Genomic DNA, 23,563 nt, shown 5'->3' with positions numbered 1-23,563 from the left:
GAATCCATAACGCCCCATCTGGAAATCGCTTCCATCAAGGTCCACAGCAGATCCCTTCAAGATTGTCTATGCTGTATTCTGTTCTATAGACCACCAAACAACTGGATTGCCAGTCAGGCCGAGTTCATGGACTTTATCTCTGCTTCCTGCACTAATTATTACAACCTCCTTATTCTTGGCGACTTGAACCTACACTTAGAAAATCGACACTCTCCCACGCTAGTCAATGCCTGAGTTTCCTCAACCTCCTGGATCTTCATTATCCTGATCTGCACCCGACGCACTTTAAAGGTCACACCCTTGATCTCTTTGCTTTCAAGTTCCTCAATCACTCTGTCCTCTGTATGGCAAATTCTGCATGGTCTGCCGTCCCTTGGACAGATCACTACCAATTAAGGTTTACCATCCTCTGGCAGAAGACCAGCCATCCACTCCCTGAGAAGCCCACTACCTACTATGCAAGAGGGGAAATTGATCTGAGATAATTTTGGGAACAAATTTATAGGTGCGACTGGCAAGCAAATGCAGACTCCTTTGATTACCTCACTTGTTGGGAGAGCAGGTGTCAAGGCATCTTAGATGGTCTTGCCCCTTTGCAACCTAAATCCTCCTTCCACCGCAGATCTAAACCTTGGTTTACTCATGAACTTAAAGAGTTGAAACAACAAACTAGAAGGCTGGAGAGAGCTTGGTTTAAGTCCAAAAGCGCCCGCGCCATATCAGCTTGGAAGCATTCTCGTCGCACTTACAAATATGCAATCAAACAAGCCAAGAGAGCTTTCTTCAATAAAAGAATTCAAGCAATTATGTTGGATGCTCGGAAGCTATACCATCAGCTGACTTCTAGACACCACCCCAGTTACCTCACCAAGTGATGATATGCCTTCAGCGTCCCAGTTGGCCAACTATTTCAGGGACAAAATCCTTCTACTTCGGAACTCGCTTCCCCTGAATTCCACTAGTGTTGATGCCTTCCTTAATGGCCTTACGGCCCCACTAGCCCCTTGCCCAGCTGACTGTTATTGGTCCTCCTTTGATCAGGTCACCACTGCGCAGGTCTCCTTGGCTCTTCACAAGTTTTCACGGACACACTGCAAGCTGGATATCTGCCCTAACTACCTGCTGCAAATGGCACCAGAGTGTTTTGTTGCTGACTTTACATCCTACCTAAACTACATGCTTCAGCGTGGGCGCTTCCCCGCGGCTCACAGTCACATTCTCCTAACACCAATCCCAAAGGACCCGAAGTATGAGCCTATATTATTTCTAACTACCGCCCTGTTGCTACCATCCCATTGCTTGTCAAGATTATGGAGAGCATGGTTAATTCCCAGCTCGCTGATTATTTAGACAAATTTTCAATTCTTCATGCCTCCCAATCTGGTTTCCAGTCTCACCACAGTACCGAGACAGTGCTGGTTACTCTTCTGTCCAACTTTCAGAAGGAACTGTCTTTTGGGAAAAACATCTTGCTTCTCCAATTTGATTTGTCAAGTGCGTTCGACATGGTTGACCACAATCTCCTCCTTACGCTGCTAAGTGAATTTGGTGTTGGAGGCACTGTCTTGGATTGGTTTCGGGAATTTCTATCTTGCCGATCCTATTGGGTCAAAGTCCACTATGGGGCTCATTTTCAAAGCACTTAGCCTCCCAAAGTTCCATAGAAACCTATGGAACTTAGCCTCCCAAAGTGCTTTGAAAATATGCCTCTATATCTCCATCCTGGAAGTCGCAATGTGGAGTTCCTCAAGGCTCCCCCCTTTCGCCTACCCTCTTTAACATCATCATCATCTTTTTGTAGCACTGTAGCTGAAATCTTGGATCTAATTGCTGCAAGTTTTTCTACAATGGAACTTTGGGCGAAGGTGTTTCGGTTCAAGTTAAATAAGGATAAAACTCAGTGCCTTATTCTCCACTTCCCTTACTATACACTTCCAACAGAAACCCTCATAGTAAAAGACTACTTTCTCCCCATTTGTAATAGTCTAAAGCTCCTTGGGGTGAATTTGGACAAGCATTTTCATCTGGATTACCATGTATTTTATTTATTTATTTATTTATTTATTGTTACATTTGTACCCCGCACTTTCCCACTCATGGCAGACTCAATGCGGCAGGCAATGGAGGGTTAAGTGACTTGCCCAGAGTCACAAGGAGCTGCCTGTGCCGGGAATCGAACTCAGTTCCCCAGGACCAAAGTCCACCACCCTAACCACTAGGCCACTCCTCCACTAAAAGAATGTTCAATGCAAGGTGGAGGCTTCAGCAGATTAGATACTGCCTCACAAGAGAACTGTTTCGTACTCTTGTTCATTGGTTAGTGCTATCTCACCTAGATTATTGCAGCGGGATCTACGCAGGTTGCCATGAATATCTTTTGAAAAAGTTCCAGACCGATCAAAACACAGCAGCGAGATTAATCCTGGGAAAATCTCGGCTGAAGAGGAGGGTGGCCACTCAAAACTCAAAGTCCTGGATTTCAAACATGCTGACTTTAGTAAAATGGGGGAATACCTGAGGAAGGAGCTGATGGGATGGGAGGAAATACAAGAAGTGGAAGGACAGTGGTCCAGACTGAAAGAAGCTATAAATAGGGCCACGAACCTTTATGTAAGGAAAGTAAATAAAAGCAAGAGAAAAAGGAAACCGATATGGTTCTCCAAGCAAGTGGCTGAGAAAATAAAGGCTAAAGAGTTGGCGTTCCAGAAATACAAAAAAACTCATGAAAAGGGACACGAGGAGGAATACCGGATGAAACTGAAAGAAGCCAAGAGAGAGATACGACTGGCGAAAGCGCAAACGGAAGAACAAATGGCTAGAAATGTGAGGAGGGGTGGCAAAATTTTCTTCAGGTATATTAGTGAAAGGAAAATGACTAAAAAGGGAATTGTGAGACTAAAGGATACTGCGAACCGCTATGTGGATAATGATGAAGAAAAAGCAAATTTGCTAAATAGATACTTCTGTTCTGTTTTCACAGAAGAAAATCCTGGAGAAGGACCGCGATGGACTGCAAAAAGCACAAATGAGATTGAAGTGGATAGAGCACCATTCACGGAAGAGAGTGTGTATGAACAACTTGAAAAGCTAAAGGTGGACAAAGCCATGGGGCCGGATAGGATCCACCCTAGGATATTGAGGGAGCTCAGAGAGGTTCTGGCGGGTCCTCTTAAAGATTTGTTTAATAAATCCTTGGAGACGGGAGAGGTTCCGAGGGATTGGAGATCGGCGGATGTGGTCCCACTTCACAAAAGTGGTGATAGGGAAGAAGCTGCAAACTACAGGCCGGTAAGCCTCACTTCAGTTATTGGAAAAGTAATGGAAGCGATGCTGAAGGAAAGGATAGTGAATTTCCTGGAAGCCAATAAGTTGCAAGATCCAAGACAGCATGGATTTACCAAAGGGAAATCGTGCCAAACGAACCTCATTGAGTTCTTTGATTGGGTGACAGGAGAATTGAATCAGGGACGAGCTATGGACGTAATCTACTTAGATTTCAGCAAAGCTTTTGACACAGTTCCCCACAGGAGGCTCTTAAATAAACTGTAGGGGCTGAAGATAGAACCCGAAGTGGTGAACTGGATTAGGAACTGGTTGACGGACAGACGCCAGAGGGTGGTGGTGAATGGAATTCGCTCAGAGGAGCGAAAGGTAAGTAGTGGAGTGCCTCAAGGATCGGTGCTGGGGCCGATTCTGTTCAATATATTTGTGAGTGACATTGCCGAAGGGTTAGAAGGTAAAGTTTGCCTATTTGCGGATGATACTAAGATCTGTAACAGAGTGGACACCCCGGAGGGAGTGGAAAACATGAAAAAGGACATACGGAAGCTAGAAGAATGGTCTAAGGTTTGGCAATTAAAATTCAATGCGAAGAAATGCAAAGTGATGCACTTAGGAAGTAGAAATCCACGGGAGACGTATGTGTTAGGCGGGGAGAGTCTGATAGGTACGGGCGGAGAGAGGGATCTTGGGGTGATAGTATCTGAGGATTTGAAGGCGACGAAACAGTGTGACAAGGCGGTGGCAGTAGCTAGAAGGTTGTTAGGCTATATAAAGAGAGGTGTGACCAGCAGAAGAAAAGGGGTGTTGATGCCCCTGTATTAGTCGTTGTTGAGGCCCCACCTGGAGTATTGTGTTCAGTTTTGGAGGCCGTATCTTGTTAAGGATGTAAAAAGAATTGAAGCGGTGCAAAGAAAAGCTACGAGAATGGTATGGGATTTGCGTTACAAGACGTATGAGGAGAGACTTGCTGAACTAAACATGTATACTCTGGAGGAAAGGAGAAACAGGGGTGATATGATACAGACGTTCAAATATTTGAAAGGTATTAATCCGCAAACGAATCTTTTCCGGAGATGGGAACGTGGTAGAACGAGAGGACATGAAATGAGATTGAAGGGGGGCAGACTCAAGAAAAATGTCAGGAAGTATTTTTTCACGGAGAGAGTAGTGGATGCTTGGAATGCCCTCCCGCGGGAGGTGGTGGAAATGAAAACGGTAACGGAATTCAAACATGCGTGGGATAAGCATAAAGGAATCCTGTGCCGAAGGAATGGATCCTCAGGAGCTTAGTCAAGATCGGGAGGCGGGGCTGGTGGTTGGGAGGCGGGGATAGGGCTGGGCAGACTTATACGGTCTGTGCCAGAGCCGGTGGTGGGAAGCGGGACTGATGGTTGGGAGGCGGGGATAGTGCTGGACAGACTTGTACGTCTGTGCCAGAGCCGGGGTTGGGAGGCAGGGCTGGGGAGGTGAGGATAGTGCTGGGCAGACTTATACGGTCTGTGCCTGTGCCAGAGCCGGTGGTTGGGAGGTGGGGCTGGTGGTTGGGAGGCGGGGATAGTGCGGGGCAGACTTATACGGTCTGTGCCCTGAAGAGCATAGGTACAAATCAAAGTAGGGTATACACAAAAAGCAGCAAATATGAGTTATCTTGTTGGGCAGATTGGACTGGATGGACCGTGCAGGTCTTTTTCTGCCGTCATCTACTATGTTACTATGTTACTATGTGAACACGCTCACCCACTGCGTTTCATTCTCCACTGGTTGCCTGTGAAGGAACATATCTCTTTTAAAATCTGCTCATTAACTCATAAAATCATTTACGGACAAGCTCCGGAGTATATGCTTCGCCTTATCGACCTCCCACCCAGAAACGCAGTAGCCACCTCGCGTTCGTATCTCAACCTGCACTACCCAAATTGTAAAGGCATCAAATACAAAACGATCTTCTCTTCATCTTTCCATTACTCCTGTGCTAAGAACTGGAATGTTTTGCCGAAATACTTGAAAATGCAAATGGATCACCAACTATTCAAGAAGCTGCTGAAGACTCACCTATTTGGATTAACCTACCCCTCCTATAGTCTTACCGATTAATAATTCCACTTGCTTTCCCTGATTCTGATATGCCCCTTTACTTGCTTAATGTCTCTTAACATATCTCTTATTATATTGTATTGTTATTTTTCTCAATCCTATGTAAGCCACATTGTACCTGCATGTGTGGGAAAATGTGGGGTAAAAATGTACTATAAATAAATAAATAAATAAATCATGATGACCCCACTGGCAACAGCCCTTTTCAACCATGGCCTGAATTCCTACATCTATGCTGATGATCTGACTATTTACATTCTTTTCCAAACTTCCTTAGCCAAAATCACAGCGGACATTCAGAACAGTCTCGCCATTATGGTCAACTGGGCTAGCACATTTTAAGTTTAAGCTAAATAAGGAAAAAAAAACATTGCCTCATTCTCTCCTCCCCGCTCAAACAGTCTATCCCGAGCACAATTGCTGCGCTGGACTTCTCCATCCCTATCTCAACAAGTCTGAAGCTTCTCGGGGTCACTCTGGATTCCCACTTGACTGTCGACCTCCAAGTATTGTCAATTGCGAAGCGTATGTTCCTTTCCATGAGGTCTCTTAAGCGTATCAAGCAGTTCCTGCCATTCGGCCTCTTCAGGACTCTAATCCACTCCCTCGTCCTGAGCCATTTCGACTACTGCAATGGAATTTACACCGGCTGCAAAGAACATTCCCTTAAACACGGCGCCAAGGCTTCTATTTGGCAAATCTCGGTTTGAAGCAGCAAACCCCCTTCATGAAAAGCTCCACTGGCTCCCGATTAAAGAACGTATTGAATTTAAACTCTGTGCTCTTACGCACAAGATAGTTTACGGGGACGCTCCAGCTTATACTGTATGTATAGCCTGATTGACCTTCCTCCCTGAAATTCCGAGAAGTCGTCCCACACCTATCAATCTTCACTTTCCAAACTGCAGAAACTTAAGATACAAGCTACTCTTTGCCTCCTCTTTTATCTTTATGAGTCCCCGTTATTGGAACACATTACCATTATCGTTAAGAGAGCTATCCAATCACAGCCTGTTCAAGAAGTCCCTAAAGACCTACCTATGTGATCGATCATACTCCTCTGCTGCTTGACCTCCTGCAATCCCTCATCCCTTTATCCTATTGTTTCCCTCCCTTCCCCCCTCTACTGCCTTATTCTCTGTTGTTCTAGAATTACTATGTTATTCTTTTCCTTGAATGTTGTAAGCCACATGGAGCCTGCCTCAGTGGGATTTTGTGGGATATAAGTGTTCACAATAAATAAATCAGCAGTCTGAAAAAGTTGCATGTTTGAATTTCTGTAACTTTTTTTTTCCACATAAAAGGATGGGGTTTGGACTGTTGTATTACTAATTATTTACTCTAACAAAATTCATCAAAACCCCATTTTTTTTGTTTCTGGTGATTTTAGTCACTTTTTTCCAGAGATGGTCACACATATTCCAAAAATAGATAATGAGGTTACAACAAGGTGGATTCTACAACCTCTGATCTGAGCACATCTGTGTCAGCAAGATCCAGCTTGTCAGCTTCTGGAAAATCACTGACAGGCATACCACATCCAGGGACATTCTGTGTTACAACCACCCTGTTATCACCCTGAGAAGCTGAAAGGGGAGTGAGACCCATGGCTCCAGTAAGCCTGGTTGGAGACAGATATGCAGACCCGAAAGTATCAACTTCAGGGTCACGAACAAAGGACTCTTCATGCTCATGGAGTTAGCTGGACAGGATTATGATTGGTCCCAGAGGATCATCTGACGGAGAGGTACTAAGAAAGCGGGAACTAAAGAAAGTTAGTTGTTCGGAGACTATCATATAGTTGGAACTGGCAAGAGGACGGAAAAAGACCTGAAAAACTCAGCAAGGTTAGAAGGCTCGGAGTGAGCAAGAGACTTTGTTGTTCTAACCTTGTGAACTACATATCTGGTGAAAATACTTTTGGATTCAGCTACATCCGCTCTGAGACGCGACGCTGAATGACTGTGACACCTGCTTTCAGAAGACAGACCTTATCTGAATCCGAGACTGAGACTCACTGTGGATACAGCTGGAGTCTAAGGAGAAATCTGTGCCGACCTCATCGGGAGACTGCTCAGAGACAGCATGGTGAGATAACAGATTTACTGCCTATAGTTGGGGATTAGTGATTGGTGTTTGTCTGTGATAAGATTGGTTAGGTCACGACTTGTGGTCAGGGAATAAGCTGGTAACAGTTGTATTTTGAATAAGAAGTAGTATAAGTTTTCACGATTACAAAATCAGGTTTGTGTAATCACCTAGTATTCCAGTAAGAATCATTTTGCATAGTCTTTATTTTGGTAGTAACATATTTTCTTTGTTATGGGCAAGTTATATATTGTATTTTGCTAAGCCTTGCTGCTGTTCTATTTATATATATTCTCTTTATTTTATAATAAACAATATATACTCTCTGTGGCTTTGGTTTCATTCTCTCTAGCTCAGCTAATTTTGGTTAGGTACCAAAGTAAGGTCCTACTTCCCCTAGCACGAGTCCAGAATATTTGCTTGGGCAGAGTTCTGTAATCTAGGACCTTGGCATAAATAATTCTGTTAGGAGTTGTTTTCCTATAAGACTTATTTATACTACCTACAGAATCCACAATATTTCAGTCATGGGTTGATGAAAAATTGATATTTTAGGGCATATTGAGGAAAGTTAATAGATGTTAAGTTTTCCTCCTAATTATATTTTCCATATTCTACTTTCCTATGAAGTGCCAGACTGTTCCACTCTATTTTAACAGTTATTTAACTTAGGGGTCCTTTTACTAAGGTGTGCTAATGGTTAAATGTCCATTATATTCCTATGGGCATCTTATCATTTAGCGCATGCTGAATCTGTTAGTGCACCTTGGTAAAATGACCCCTTAGTCTCTACCTAAAAAAGCCAAGTCCTATGATTTTTAACTTCAACCTCTAGGTTATGGCATTTCTCAATCACCTCTTACAATGGTACTGATTCAAAATCTCCCTTGAAAGTGATTTTTCCAGTCTACCTATAGCCTTTCAAATCTCTTTGAGGGTAAAAGCTGCAGTCTCTGGCTGGAACATTGCAGTAAAACATTTACCAAGTTTTATTTGCAAAAAACCTGAAGGTAAACAGGGGCTTAACATCTGTAATGTTGGGAGAGCATAAAACCAAGGCTGGATCAGCCTATTTCTGATGATTGCCAATTTGTTGGCATCCCTAGCTAGTGCTACTACAGAACCTCTGGGGCCAGGGCCGGTCTTAGCAAGTGCGGGGCCCTATGCAGACCAATTTGGTGGGGCCCCATCCTAGCCCCGCCCCACCAAAGCCCCACCCACCCTAGCTCCACCCCCACCCTAGCTCTGCCCCATTGATACGATTATTCCATTTTTAGAAAATTTCAAATAAAGACAAATGAAGCTAAACTTGTACAAAAAAACTAATTGAAATAATCAACACAATGATATCATGAAACCTCCCCTCCCCAGAAATTATTCAGTTCAAGTCCACTACAATTAGTAGTTCCAATTCTCATAACAAAGGAGAATACAGGAAATCAGGATGAAGGGAGAACACAGCTCAGGCGAGAATCATGACTGTAGCCCGCCTGCGGCCTTGCTGCCTGAGACAGACTAGTTCTCTTGGAGCTGGCTTCTCCTTTGCTGCAACATTGCACTGCACGATGTGCTTTTTAAGTGTCATGGTTACCCTACCTGAATTTGTGCCACCCTAGGCAACTGCCTAGTTCACTTAGTGGTTGGGCTAGCCCTGTTCAGGTGCAGGTATATATATATTTTTCCTAAACAGGCGTAATTGTTTCAACACTGGTGAAACATGTTCAGATATTATCTTACAATTCCACAAATCATACGAGCAGACGCATTTTGGATAACCTGTAAAGCATGAATTCTAGACGAAGCATTCCTAAATAAAGAATATTACAAAAACCTAATCTCACCAGGACCAAATACTGAACCACCATTTGAACTATCATCACAAGCTATCTGCTGAAATAACATTCGATTCTAATGGGGAGACTGAAGTCTATATATGTATGTAATGGAACACAGAGGACTATCGTGATTTAAATGCACAGTGAAATATGAAAAGTAAAAATAAAAAAATAATAATAAATAATAAAAAAGTTATCTTATTGAACAAATAATTAGAAAAAAATTCTGATAGTAAAAATATATTAAAACGCTACACGTAAAGAGGGAAATACTCTTAAAAGACTATAATTTATATGGCACTCACTGTAATAAAAAGGTTTAAAAATCCAAAAGAAAAAATACTCTGCTTATTTAACGCTATCCATCAGAATAAACTGTCTCAACTTCTGACTCCACGTGCGGAAAGTGAATAAACAAAATAAAAAATTGGACAGGGTACAAGGTCTATTAATTAAGGGCAATGATATTCGGAAATAAAAACCTGTGATAGCTCAGTCCAAGAAAATGAACACTGACAATAATATTAATAAAAAAATAAAAATAAAAATAATCAATTATTTACTGCCACCGGCTGGCACAACAATTAAAACTTGCTCCCAGGCCAGGCTGAGGCAGGCGGGCGGCAGTAGCAGTCGCACACGACCACTCTTTATCTTTATTTTGATGGCTGCCTGCCCCCCCTGCCTGCTGCTGCTAGTGCTCACCTGCTCCGATGACCACGACGCTTCAGCTCCTTCCCAATGGCTGCCTCCGTCCTCCTCCTGCTCACCTCCGACCACACTCTCCAGGCAGCTCCTTTTCCCTTCCCGCTCAGACTCCCGCCCGCCCTCACGGAAACAGGAAGTACTCATCATTAGAAGGTGGGCGGGAAGGCGGAAGGGAAAAGCTGGGCTGAGTGAAGCCGACAGCCATCGTGCCTGTGGCTGGCCTGCTGCACTGTCTGTCTTTCGGGTCGGGGCGGGCCATTGCTGTCATCGTCGTCCTGGCCTCTGGGAGTGGGACTGGGAGGCGGGAGCTGTCATCGGCAGGCTCAGCGGGGAGGGGGGGGTGGCGGGAGTGAGCGTCGGACTCGGAGCGATTTGCGGTCCGGAGCGAGCGGGATCGGATTGTTGATGGATCATGCGAGCAGCAGCCGGGTCGACTTGGAGAGGCAGAGACTTGAGGCGTGCCGCGCGGGGCCCCCTTAAGCGCGGGGCCCTATGCGGCCGCCTCGGTCGCCTCTGCCTAAGACCGGCCCTGCCTGGGGCAATTTCTTCCCTGCCTTAACCAAGAAACTGTGCAGGAAGAATTATATGAAAGCTGAGATCTCAGTGCATCAATCCCATCACACAGTATGAAGTCATCTAGATTACTGCAACTCACTCTACACTGGCTGCAAAGAGCAAATACTCAAAAAACTCCAAACACCCCAGAACACGGCAGCTAGACTCATATTTGGAAAATCAAAATACGAAAGTGCAAAACCCCTACGAGAGAAGCTACACTGGCTCCCACTCAAAGAACGCATTACGTTCAAAATATGTACCCTAGTACATAAAATCATCCATGGCGATGCCCCAGCCTACATGTCAGACCTGATAGACCTACCATCCAGGAATGCTAAAAAAATCTCGCACATTCCTTAATCTTCATTTCCCCAACTGTAAAGGTCTAAAATACAAATTAATGCTTGCATCAACCTTTTCCTATATGAGCACGCAATTCTGGAACGCATTGCCACGTAACCTAAAAGCAAACTATGAACTGACCAACTTCCGTAAACTACTAAAGACCCATCTCTTCGACAAGATATACCACAAAGACCAAAACATGTGAAACTCCCACATATATCCAGAAATGTTAATAATGCCTTCTGTTATATTACTATCATGTATTCCATTATTATGCAACCCCAAATCCTTCTGTAACACCAAATATTTACTCTCTTCTCATTCCCACTATCCATGACGTATTGTAAGCCACATTGAGCCTGCAAAGAGGTGGGAAAATGTGGGATACAAATGCAATAAATAAATAAGTCAAGGGATTACCTCCTGGCAGTCCCGCAAGAAGTGCTGCAATTCCCAGTTATCCTTCAGTCTGGCCAGGAGCTCACTGGCTGCTGCCTGGTTCATTCTATGCCTAGAATAAAAGTGGAACAGATTAGATTAGCAGGTAAAATTTCATTAAAAATAAGTGAAGAGAAAAATGCCAGACATGTGCCAATCAAGCACATCTTCACGTGCCCAGTCTATCACACAAAATGTACATGGGTGAAGCAGGCACTTATGTGTGCATTTTATAAAGTACACATGTACTTGGCAGCTCTACGTGCCCTCCACCTAAACTACACCCCAACACGCCTATGTGTGGGTCACATAAAAATACCTTGTCACAGTACATATAAGGTTATTTTGTAAGAGGCCTTTTATGCATGAGAAAAAGTTTATAAAATTATCAATTATTGCTACTGAATCTTATTCTTTCTTTTCTTTAATGTTGATTGTAACACTGATGAAAATTGCAATACAACAAAAATTATCCCCATATTTAGTAAATAGGCCCCACTAAGAATAATGGAATTTGCATTATTTAACATGTATTAATTTGCACTAATATTAGAAAATGAGGCTCAGATACTTGCCATTGGTACTAAAACTGTACTTTCCCCATTTTCATTCCCTTTGGATTCTGGTGTCATTTTATCATCACTGCGGCTAAAGACTTGAATTTTACTTTTGATTCACTTTTTTATTCTGGCTAGTTAGGTAACTAAAGTTATTTATACTTTTTATTTTCCCATTATGTAGGATTAAAAAGTTGAGCCCTTTATTGGATTCTCACTCTTTCCTTACAGTCATCCATGCTTTGGTTTTAACCCTTCTAGATTTCTGTTAATGGTTTTCATTCACGGGCAGATGACCAAAAGCCCTGCGCTGTTCCAACAGCGCTCTAAAAATAGCGATGGAACAACATGGGACTTTACCACCCCTATGATCAGAGATAATTGCATGCAAATTTAAGCATGCAATTCTCTCTGATCATAGAGTAGAAGCGCAGGAGGATTGTGCCTAAATCCACCAGCACTTGTTTGACAGGTCTGGGCTGTCAAAAGCCCAGACCTGTCAAACACAGGGGCTGGAGGTCCATGACCCCAACTACCCCCATCCAGAGCCAAGCAAAGTGTGGGCTGGAGGTCTGGTGGACCTCCGGTCCCCCCTGACTTAAGTTCAAGGAAAGGGCTAGAGATCCAGTGGGTCTCCAGCCCCCCTAATCCCCCCCAGCATCCCCTCAGATGTCCCTGGTGGCCCAGTGGGATGTGGGTCAACCCCCCCCCCCCCCCCCCCACCTGGTGGTCTAGTGGGACTTTCTTTCATCTCGTATAGCAAGCATTCAGAATGAAATATGAGTCAAACTTTTTTTGCAATATCGAAGACAGCGTGTTAAGAATAAGTTGTTTGACATGATTTAATTGCTAAATGTATAAAAGACGTCAGTTTCTCTGCTTCCCTTTAAATCATTAACAAATGATATATGGTTTTTTTAGGTGATCATTTAATGAATGATACCATCCTTTGTTATTTCAAATGTTGATGCACAACCGCTGAAGAAGCCGTTGGAGTGAAACGAGTCTGGCCACCGTCGGGTGTCAGTTAAGTGCTCGACTGTTCTTGTTTCACATCTATCTTTAAGATTATTTTGAAAGACAAGTACAAAGCTACCACTGCATTGTCAAAAGAGTATGTCTTTTGTGCTAAAATCAAAAAAGTAAAAATGATGAAAAAATTATTTTAACAAAGGACTAAAACAATAAAGTAAACAAACAAAGTAATTATTGAAATAAATAAAATGTTACGAGGGTTTTTAGACCAATGATGAATGCCAGAACCCCAGTAAAAGACACCAAAATCACAGTAAGCATTTGGGTGTTTCGAGGTCTTTTCCTCATTTTTTCAAAATAGTACCATATACCTTTGTATTAGTACTGGGCTCTTCATTATCCTGTTTACTTTGATTTTTAGAGTCTCAGTTTGTTTTCTCTAATTCTTGTTACTGTGCTTTTGAACACGAGCCACAACATGCATTGTGTGATTTATTTAGTGTTTGCTTCTCAGAAAGTAATGAAATGTAATTAAAACCCTGTAATGAAGACTTTCCTCTTGATATCCTAATTAGAATAACTGACTATAAATTAAGACTATAAATGAAGAGATGAGCTAGGCGTGGGCTGCAGTTCGGGAGGGTGGGTGGGAATGAAAACTGAACTAGGTCCTGCTGTGCCTTCTAGAAGTTATCTGTTAATGCTGTAGGCTCTGTCAGAAAGTTCAACATTTTAAAACAATGGGGGTAAGGTTTCTGCACCATGGAAACTAAGCTGTGCTGGAAACTAAAGTTAAAACTCTAAACTGGGGTTTTATGTGATTATCAGCTCTGCTCTACGACGATGCTATGGTAAACTCTAGAATAGTCCTTTAATTGCTAGAGACTTTAAATGCTAAACAAACAAATAAAACCCTATTCCTTAAAAGAGTAACTTACCTTACCCCAAAAGTTTAAAAGCAATTTCCCAGCAAATAACTTACCAGTGAAGTTCTGTCCTGATATGGAAGTCCTCACAGTTCCTCTTCTGTGTTATCTACTTTGGATTACTGCAACCTCTTATATGTTGGATATACAGAGAGATCTTTTACAAGTTTACAGGTTCTCCAAAATACAACAGCTAAATTAATGTTTAATGCTTATCATTTTGAAAGGGCAACTCCATATTTGATTGAGCTCCACTGGGTTCCTATATAAGCACGTTGCTTTTTAAAAATCTGCACCACGGTCTTTAGAGCTCTTCATGGAATCGGTCCAAGCTATATGTATAAACCTCTTCTATCTCTTCTTTCTACAAAAAGCTCTCGTACAAAAAATTCTTTGCTTCTACATTTTCCATCAATGAGTACTATTTGATTTCAAAAATATTTTACAAGTTCTTTCTATTTTCAGGCAGTAAAGTACTGGAATTTGTTACCTTTCAATTTTCAGACAGAATTCTCTTATCTTTCTTTTAGGAAATTGCTGAAGACGTTTTGTTTAAAATGTTCCTGTTATCTTAATTCTTTATGTTTAAATCATTTGTATTAAACAACAGTAACAAGGCTGCATAAGCACTAGATGCAAATATTACAGTATAACCCCCAATCCCCCAATCCCACCCACCCTCCACCCAGGTCTCCTGTACACAGCAGACTGTCCCTCAAGGAACCACAACAGTAATACAAAAAAATTATTAAAAACTAGTAAAAAAGGCCCCGTTTCTGAAAGAAATGAAGCGGGCGCTAGAAAGGTTGTCCTCTAATGGCAATTATGTTTTTAAGGGAAATGTTAGGAGAGAGTATGTGTGAGAGAGAGTGAGTATGTGTGAGAAAGTGAATGAGTATGTGTCAGAGAGTGAGTATGTGAGAGAGAGAAAGAGTGTGTGTCAGAGAGAGAGAAAGAGAGAGAGAGAGAGAGAGAGAGAGTGTGTGTGATTCAGAGAGAGTGTGTGATTGAGACAGAATTTGTGTGTCTGTCTGTGTGAGTGAGAGAGTGTAGTGTGTGTCCCGTGTGCACCAATTATGCTCTCTCCCCTGCATTAATCCATATGCAGCAAACGTCCTCTGTGCTGCATCCATGTGCAGCATCTCTCCCCTGCCCCCTCCATCCATCGTGGTGCAGCAATTCTCCTCTGTCCGTTGCCCTCCCCCCCTACATGTGCATCAACTCTGCATTCTCCCCTGGCCTCCTCCCCCCTCCTTCTCACACCTCCCCCTCCTCTCTCCCTTCCCCCTCATCTCAGGACCTCCTCTTTACTGTGGCACCATCCACGTCTGTCAACGAGGCTGTTTCTTCTTACAACAATACTCTATCCTCTGCCTTAGACACTCTTGCACCTTTGATGACCCGCCCTGTAAGGCGTACAAAACCCCAACCTTGGCTGACTTCTAATATCCGCTACCTACGTTCCTGTACCCGCTCCGCCGAACGCCTCTGGCGGAAATCTCGGACCCTTGCTGATTTCTTACACTTTAAGTTCATGCTGACCTCCTTCCAATCTGCTCTTTTACGTGCCAAACAGGATTATTATATCCAACTGACCAACTCTCTTGGCTCTAATCCTCGACTTCTCTTCACCACATTGAACTCTCTCCTCAAGGTGCCCCCTCCCCCAACTCCCCCTTCATTATCTCCTCAGACCCTTGCTGAATTCTTTCACAACAAGGTTCAAAAGATAAACCTTGCTTTCTCTACCTCACCACCTCTCCCTCCACTAGTCTGTTCCCCTCTCTCTCCTTCCCCTCATTCCCTTTCCTCCTTTCCTGAAGTTACTATTGAGGAAACTACACTTCTCCTTTCTTCCTCAAAATGTACCACCTGTTCCTCTGATCCCATTCCCACCCACCTTCTTAATGCCATCTCTCCTACTCTTATTCCTTTTATCTGTCACATTCTCAACCTCTCACTTTCCACTGCGACTGTCCCTGCTGCCTTTAAACATGCTGTGGTCACACCTCTCCTTAAGAAGCCTTCACTTGACCCTACTTGTCCCTCTAATTACCGACCCATCTCCCTCCTTCCTTTTCTCTCCAAATTACTTGAACGTGCTGTTCACCGCCGCTGCCTTGATTTTCTCTCCTCACATGCTATTCTTGACCCATTACAATCTGGTTTTCGCCCTCTCCACTCAACCGAAACTGCGCTTACTAAAGTCTCCAATGACCTATTACTGGCTAAATCCAGAGGTCAATATTCCATCCTCATTCTTCTTGATCTTTCCGCTGCTTTTGACACTGTCGATCACAGCATACTTCTTGATACCCTGTCCTCACTTGGATTCCAGGGCTCTGTCCTTTCCTGGTTCTCTTCCTACCTCTCCCTCCGCACCTTTAGTGTTCACTCTGGTGGATCCTCTTCTACTTCTATCCCTCTGCCTGTCGGCGTACCTCAGGGTTCTGTTCTTGGTCCCCTCCTCTTTTCTATCTACACTTCTTCCCTTGGTTCATTAATCTCATCCCATGGCTTTTCCTACCATCTCTATGCTGATGACTCCCAAATCTACCTTTCTACCCCTGATATCTCACCTTGCATCCAAACCAAAGTTTCAGCGTGCTTGTCTGACATTGCTGCCTGGATGTCTCAACGCCACCTGAAATTAAATATGACCAAAACCGAGCTTCTCATTTTCCCCCCCAAACCCACCTCCCCGCTCCCCCCGTTTTCTATTTCTGTTGATGGTTCTCTCATTCTCCCTGTCTCCTCAGCTCGAAACCTTGGGGTCATCTTTGACTCTTCTCTCTCCTTCTCTGCTCATATCCAGCAGACCGCCAAGACCTGTCGTTTCTTTCTTTACAACATCCGTAAAATCCGCCCCTTTCTTTCCGAGCACTCTACCAAAACCCTCATCCACACCCTTGTCACCTCTCGTCTAGACTACTGCAATCTGCTTCTTGCTGGCCTCCCACTTAGTCACCTCTCCCCTCTCCAGTCGGTTCAAAACTCTGCTGCCCGTCTCATCTTCCGTCAGGGTCGCTTTACTCATACTACCCCTCTCCTCAAGACTCTTCACTGGCTCCCTATCCGTTTTCGCATCCTGTTCAAACTTCTTCTACTAACCTATAAATGTACTCACTCTGCTGCTCCCCAGTATCTCTCCACACTCGTCCTTCCCTACACCCCTTCCCGTGCACTCCGCTCCATGGATAAATCCTTCTTATCTGTTCCCTTCTCCACTACTGCCAACTCCAGACTTCGCGCCTTCTGTCTCGCTGCACCCTACGCCTGGAATAAACTTCCTGAGCCCCTACGTCTTGCCCCATCCTTGGCCACCTTTAAATCTAGACTGAAAGCCCACCTCTTTAACATTGCTTTTGACTCGTAACCACTTGTAACCACTCGCCTCCACCTACCCTCCTCTCTTCCTTCCCGTTCACATTAATTGATTTGATTTGCTTACTTTATTTATTTTTTGTCTATTAGATTGTAAGCTCTTTGAGCAGGGACTGTCTTTCTTCTATGTTTGTGCAGCGCTGCGTATGCCTTGTAGCGCTATAGAAATGCTAAATAGTAGTAGTAATAGTAGTAGTAGTAGGACCCCCTCCTCCTCCCCCCTCTCTCGTCTCAGGACCCCCTCCCCCCTCTCTCTAGACTCAGGCCCCCACCTCTCTCTCGTCACAGGCCCCCCTCCCCCCCTCTCATCTGAGGAACCCCACCCCCCTCTTGTCTCAGGACCCCCTCCCCCCTCTCACGTCTCAGAACTTGGTCAGTATTTGGGGGGAAGATGCTTGGAGTCGGTCAGAGCAGAGGTGCTACAGTCCTACCCTGAGCCAGCAGAGCCTCACCCACTTCCCCATGTGAGGTTCACTGTTACAGCGATTCCCCTTTCTTTTCTTGGTCGGTACTCACATGAGGTCGGGGCAGTGGCGGTGCAGCAGGGCGCAGAAGGCCAGCCCGTCGAGGAAGAAGGCACTCAAGTTGCGGATCTGGACGCCGGGTGTGAGCCGGTTGTTCTTGAGGGCGAGCCGGCTGTCCTCCCCCCTCCCCTGAGCACCTGAAGAAGGCAACCGCCTGGTCCCTGGTTGTCCAGCGAATTATTCGGGGCAGGCAGGAAAGATCCCCAGTCTTGCCTGCCTGCTACCGGCGCTGATCCTCCCCTGCTGAGTGACCCTCCTCTCCCACTGCCCCCCCCCCATCCAGCCACCCATGTCCAGCGACCATCCTCTCTCCCCTGCCCCCCTCCAGCCACCCATGTCCAGCGACTCTCCTCTCTCCCCTGCCCCCCCTCCAGCCACCCATGTCCAGCGACTCTCTTCTCTCCCCTGACCCCCTCTCCATCTACCCATGTCCAGCGACTCTCTTCTCTCCCCTGACCCCCCCTCCATCCACCTACGCCCAGCGACTCTCTTCTCTCCCCTGACCCCCCCCCCTCCATCTACCTATGCCCAGCGACTCTCCTCTCTCCCCTGCCCCCCTCCAGCCACCCAGATTGTCCAGCGAATTCTTCGGGGCAGGCAGGAAAGATCCCTAGTCTTGCCTGCCCGCTGCCGGCGCTGACCCTCCCCCACTGCCGGATCGCTCTTCAAAATGGTCGCCGAGACTTCTGCTGATGTCTTGGAGGCCGCCCTTGTAAGTCTTGGCGACCATTTTGAAGAGCGATCTGGCAACGGGGGAGGGTCAGCGCCGGCAGCGGGCAGGCAAGACTGGGGAATCTTTCCTGCTTGCCCCGAAGAATTCGCTGGGCAACCTGGGTGGCTGGAGGGGGGACAGGGGAGAGAGGAGAGTCGGTGGACATGGGTGGCTGGAGGGGGGGCAGTGGAGAGAGGAGAAGCTGGGGACTTTTCCCTTCCAGCCTCCCTCCTTTCCTATGTGGAGGCGGGGGGGGGGGGGGCGTGTGTCTCAGAGCGTGTTTGCAGTGGCAGCTGCGCTACTGGCACAGTTGTTGCCGGCGACATTGGCTGCAGACCCAAAGGAGAGGGCATCGTGTGTCTGGGAGGGGGGTTGTCAGGGAGGCAGCGAGTGGCTTGCAGGGGGGTGGTAGCGGCAGCAGTACCGGCAGTGTTGATGCCGGTGACGTTGGGCACGGACTGAGGGTACGTTGGTGTGCCTCGTGCTGCTATCGTGTGGTTGGTCACTGCTGCTTGTGATGAACCAGGAAGCACGCAAACATCAGGACAGGAGATGGATACAGTGTTACAGGCAGCACGAACCCTACAAACCCTTCACTGCCACGGAGTCAGCTTCAGAACGTTGGAGGTGCTTTTTATTATAGTAGATTTAACAGATAACCACATGCTCTAGAATACATGGACAACCACAAAGGTTCCAAAGTTTCCTAAAATTTCTGCCCCAGCTAGGAATCCAGGGAATGAGCCCCTTGATGCTCTAGGTGCATTTGGAAAAGTAACAAAGAGTGCCAACTTTGTATGGGTGGACCGCTTGTATTCCTCCATTCCAATAAAATATTTTCTAACCCCAAAATAACTGCTTTCCGGAAAAAATGAAGAAAGCCAACAGGCAATGGATCAGTGCAGATATAATAGCCAAAACGCAGCTGTGGATCATAAGCAATCTCACAAACCCAGTAAGTAGCAACAACATGCAGAATGGATCTCCAGAAGAAAGCTATGATAGGACACTGTCAAAACATGTATCCCAGGGTTGCTGGAGCCCTACCACACTTCAAACACAAGTCACATGGTGTTAAAGCAGACTGAAACACTCTATGAGGTGAAATATAAAGTCTTAATGTAAATTTATACAGCAACTCAAGCAATATTATAGATTTTGACATTTTATGAATCCATAACACAAACGTTTTAAAAAGTTCTTGTGTGATAACACATGGTAGCTTATGGGACCATTTAAAAGCCAAAGCAGAATAATTCAAGTCAGGGGTGGTGTCTTTCAAATGCTGATGATGAAAAGAAAGAGGTACACTTTGTTGAGAGCCCAATGTGTAAGCTTCAGACAATGTCTCTTGAACATCTTCTGACAAACGTGTCCAGATAAGAGAGGAAACATAATGCGTCAATTGTAGATAAGCAAAAAACTGAGAGGCCAGGAGCTGAGACTCTCGCTGTAAAGCAGTGAATGACTTAAGTTTCTCCTCCTCAGTCAGTACCTGAAGTAAATACTCCATGCCCTTGTTGGTCGCTGCTGAAAAATGAGATCTGCAGCATAGCCAATGCCAAACCTCTCTGAAGCACCTAAGGATCGGAAATCTAACAAAGGTTCCTTGGGTAATTTGGTTGGAGGTGTGGAGAATATGACTGAAGTGCACCCCTGGAAGTAAACAAGTCTCAAGAGATGTGACAGAGAAGAATTCCATCCCTCTGTACCAGTCATTAATATGGCACATACCTCTGGCCACTGTCAAAAAACGCACATTGAGGATACCCATGCCCCCATGATCTTTAAGAGTGTGTATTAGTTTAATTGGCAAGTGGAGCTTACATCCCAACCACAAATAATTTTTTAACATACGTCCCCAGCTGTCACTCTTCCTGAGTGCGCAGAAAAAGAGGTAACATTTGAAAAATATACAGCCACTTTGGGGCCAAGGTCATATTAAACAAGTGTATGCGGCCCCAAAGTGACAGAGGATAGGCCTTCCAAAAGTGTAACTTCCGTCCAGTGTCTGCCAATAAGCAAAGAACATTGAGAGTGTAAAGTGTCTTCAAATCTGCTGGTAGCAACACCCTCAAACAATGCAAGGCCGAGCCTTCCCAGGTCAGAGGAAAAGAACCCACCCAATTCTGTCATACAAAAGAGAGCAAGAGCAGTACCTTTGTTTTGGTGTAATTGAGCGAAAAGCCTGAAAGACTACCAAAAAAGGGCCAACAACTGTAATAAAGGAGGGAGAAACTCCAGTGTCCTAGTTGAGACCACCATGATATTATCTGTGTATGCTATCGCTTTAATTTGGTGTCCCAAAAAATCAAGTTCACTAACAGCAGAGGTAGCATTAAATGTCCGGAGTAGTGGTTCCAAAGACAGAATGAAAAGAAGTGGAGAGAGAGGCCACCCCTGATGGGTACCTTGAGAAATAGAGAACACAGGAGTACATGCCCCATTAATTAATAATCGTGCCTGTGGAGAGCTGTAAAGCACTTGAACCGCATGGTGAAACTAGCCCTGGATTCCCACCTTCTCCAAGACCCAAAACGTGTGTTGCCAATGAACTTGGTCAAATGCTTTATTTTTTATTTTTATTTTTGTTACATTTGTACCCTGCACTTTTCCCCACTCATGGCAGGCTCAGTGCGGCAGGTAATGGAGGGTTAAGTGATTTGCCCAGAGTCACAAGGAGCTGCTTTAGCCGCATCAAGACTGACCAACATAACCGGAATACCATGAGCTTGACAATAACACATGGCATGAAGAACCTGTGCTGCACTAATAAAATTAGGAAGAAACTGTGCCAACCTAGTCACCAATACCCTCACCAAAAGCTTAACATCAACATTTAATAAAGAAATAGGGAGATAAGAACCTGCCTCTTCCCATGGCTTACCAGGTTTAGGGATTAACATGATGAGCATGACTTTACAATATGCTGGTGTAAAGCGCCCAAGAGTATTACTGACTGATAGTGGGCCAGCAAGGCACCGATGACCTGCAACTGTAAAGTTTTATAAAACTCTCCGGCGAATCCATCTGCCCTAGGGGCTGAACAGAGTTTTAAGCATTTTATGGGCAGCTGCAATTCCTTCATCTTCAGGAGCTTATTCAATTCTTGAGAATCCTCTGTAGACAACTGGGGAAGGCCCACGCCCTCTAGGAAGGTATCAAGCACCTGGGGATCTCCCAGAGGCTGTTCTGCATAGTGCATACAGCTGCTGAAAATGAGCCATAAATAGCCTGCAGAATGTGATCATGCCAATTAACTACCCTGCTTGAAGAGTCCTGAAGAGAAGCAATCATACGAGTAGGCCCCCCCCCCCCACCAAGTTATAACAACACAGGCCAACAATTTTCCGTATTTGTTACCATATGTGTGAAAGTAATATTTTTGATAAATGGTACTTCATGAATAACAGTGTTGAATGTCGTCTGTGTCAAAACGCAAACATCTTTGTTATATGGGGAAGGTGTCTGTAGGTATAGTCGCTATGTGCGCTGAAGCTGGGATTCCAGATTACATATACTAGCCGCCAGCTTTTTATGGCACGCAATAATGCTGCCCTGTAACACAGCCTTCGCCGTATTCCAGAAAATGGCAGGGTGATCTACATGCTTCACATTATGAAAAACAAAATCCTCCCAACAATGCACTAAATAGGTTTGAACCTCCTGATTATGAGGCAAATATACTGGGAATTGCCAGCCGGAGACAGTGTGAAAATGGGAGGGCGCTTCTAAGTCTATCAATACAAGGGAATAATCAGAAATCACTTCAGGACCCACAACCGCCTCCGTAACTAACTAAAAAAGGGAAGAAGAAGTGAATGTATAATCTAGATGAGACATCGTACCATGTGCCCTAGATCTATGGGTATAATCAATTTCCTCCAGGTGAAGTAATTGCCAGGCGTCCACTAAATCCAAAGAAGTGCAGAATGAAGATAGAACGTGGTGGTCCAGTCTAGAGGAAACCCCAGGATCCACCCATGTAGTACTATCAAAGTGTGGCTCAAAAATAACTACAGACCAATTTCAAATCTTCAGTTTCTCTCTAAACTGTTGGAAAAAATTGTTCATCATCACCTTATTAATTTTCTCTGGCCATACATTTTATCTCTCACCGTTGGTGTTGATTCTGGTGTCCCTCAGGGTTATATAAGTATAGAAGTATTGCCATACTGGGACAGACTGAAGGTCAATCAAGCCCAGCATCCTGTTTCCAACAGTGGTCAATCCAAGTCACAAGTACCTGGTAAGATCCCAAAATACATTTTATGTTGCTTAACCTAGAAATAAGCACCGGATTTTCCTCAAGTCATTTTAATAATGGCGTATGGACTTTTGTTTTAGGAAGCTATTCAAAACTTTTTAAAACCCCGCTAAGCTAACTGTTTTCACTACATTCTCTGGCAACGAATTCCAGAGTTTAATTATACATTGAGTGAAGAGATATTTCCCTGATTTGTTTAAAATTTACTACTTTGTAACTTCATTGCATGCCCCCTAGTCCTAAAATTTTTGGAAAGAGTAAACAAGCAATTCACACCTACCCGTTCTATTCTGCTCATTATATTATAGACCGCTATCTTTCCTATCAGCTGCCTCTTCTCCAGATGACCAGCCATAGCCACTTTAGCCTTTCCTCATAGGGAAGTCATCCCATGCCCTTTATCATTTTCATCGCTCTTCTCTGTACTGTTTCTAATTCCACCAGATCTTTTTTGAGATGCTGTGACCAGAATTATACACAGTATTCGAGATGCGGTCGCACCATGGAGCGATACAAAGGCATTATAACGTCCTCATTTTTGTTTTCCATTCCTTTCCTAATAATACCTAACATTCTATTTGCTTTCTTAGAAGCCGCAGCACACTAAGTAGAAGGTTTCAACGTATCATCAACAATGTGACCTAGATCCCTTTCCTGGTCGGTGACTCCTATTGTGGAAACTTGCATTACATAGCTATAGTTCGGGTTCCTCTTCCCACATGCATCACTTTGCACTTGCTCACATTAAACGTCATCTGCAGGTCACGTGGTGCCATGAGAGAGAGCGGTCGCTAAAAAGTGGAGCTCCCACGTTCCCTCAATTAATTATCAGCAATATTGACAAACGACTCAAGCCTCTGCAATAAAATC

The 23,563-nt window shown here is 44.6% G+C and overlaps 1 protein-coding gene across 1 annotated transcript in view; it reads right to left on the bottom strand.

Annotated features, from left to right (window-relative positions):
- SPTBN2 (spectrin beta, non-erythrocytic 2) overlaps positions 1 to 23,563 on the bottom strand; it is a 1,201,559-nt gene that overhangs the window by 506,203 nt on the left and 671,793 nt on the right. Inside the window, exon 17 of the mRNA XM_030217767.1 lies at positions 11,331 to 11,421. Within this exon, the coding sequence (XP_030073627.1) occupies positions 11,331 to 11,421 (91 nt within the window). The remainder of the gene's footprint in view (positions 1 to 11,330; positions 11,422 to 23,563) is intronic.

The sequence above is a fragment of the Microcaecilia unicolor genome, chromosome 11 (genome assembly GCF_901765095.1).
Source record: "Microcaecilia unicolor chromosome 11, aMicUni1.1, whole genome shotgun sequence".
Taxonomy (NCBI): domain Eukaryota; kingdom Metazoa; phylum Chordata; class Amphibia; order Gymnophiona; family Siphonopidae; genus Microcaecilia; species Microcaecilia unicolor.
This window is presented reverse-complemented; position numbering and strand designations above follow the sequence as displayed.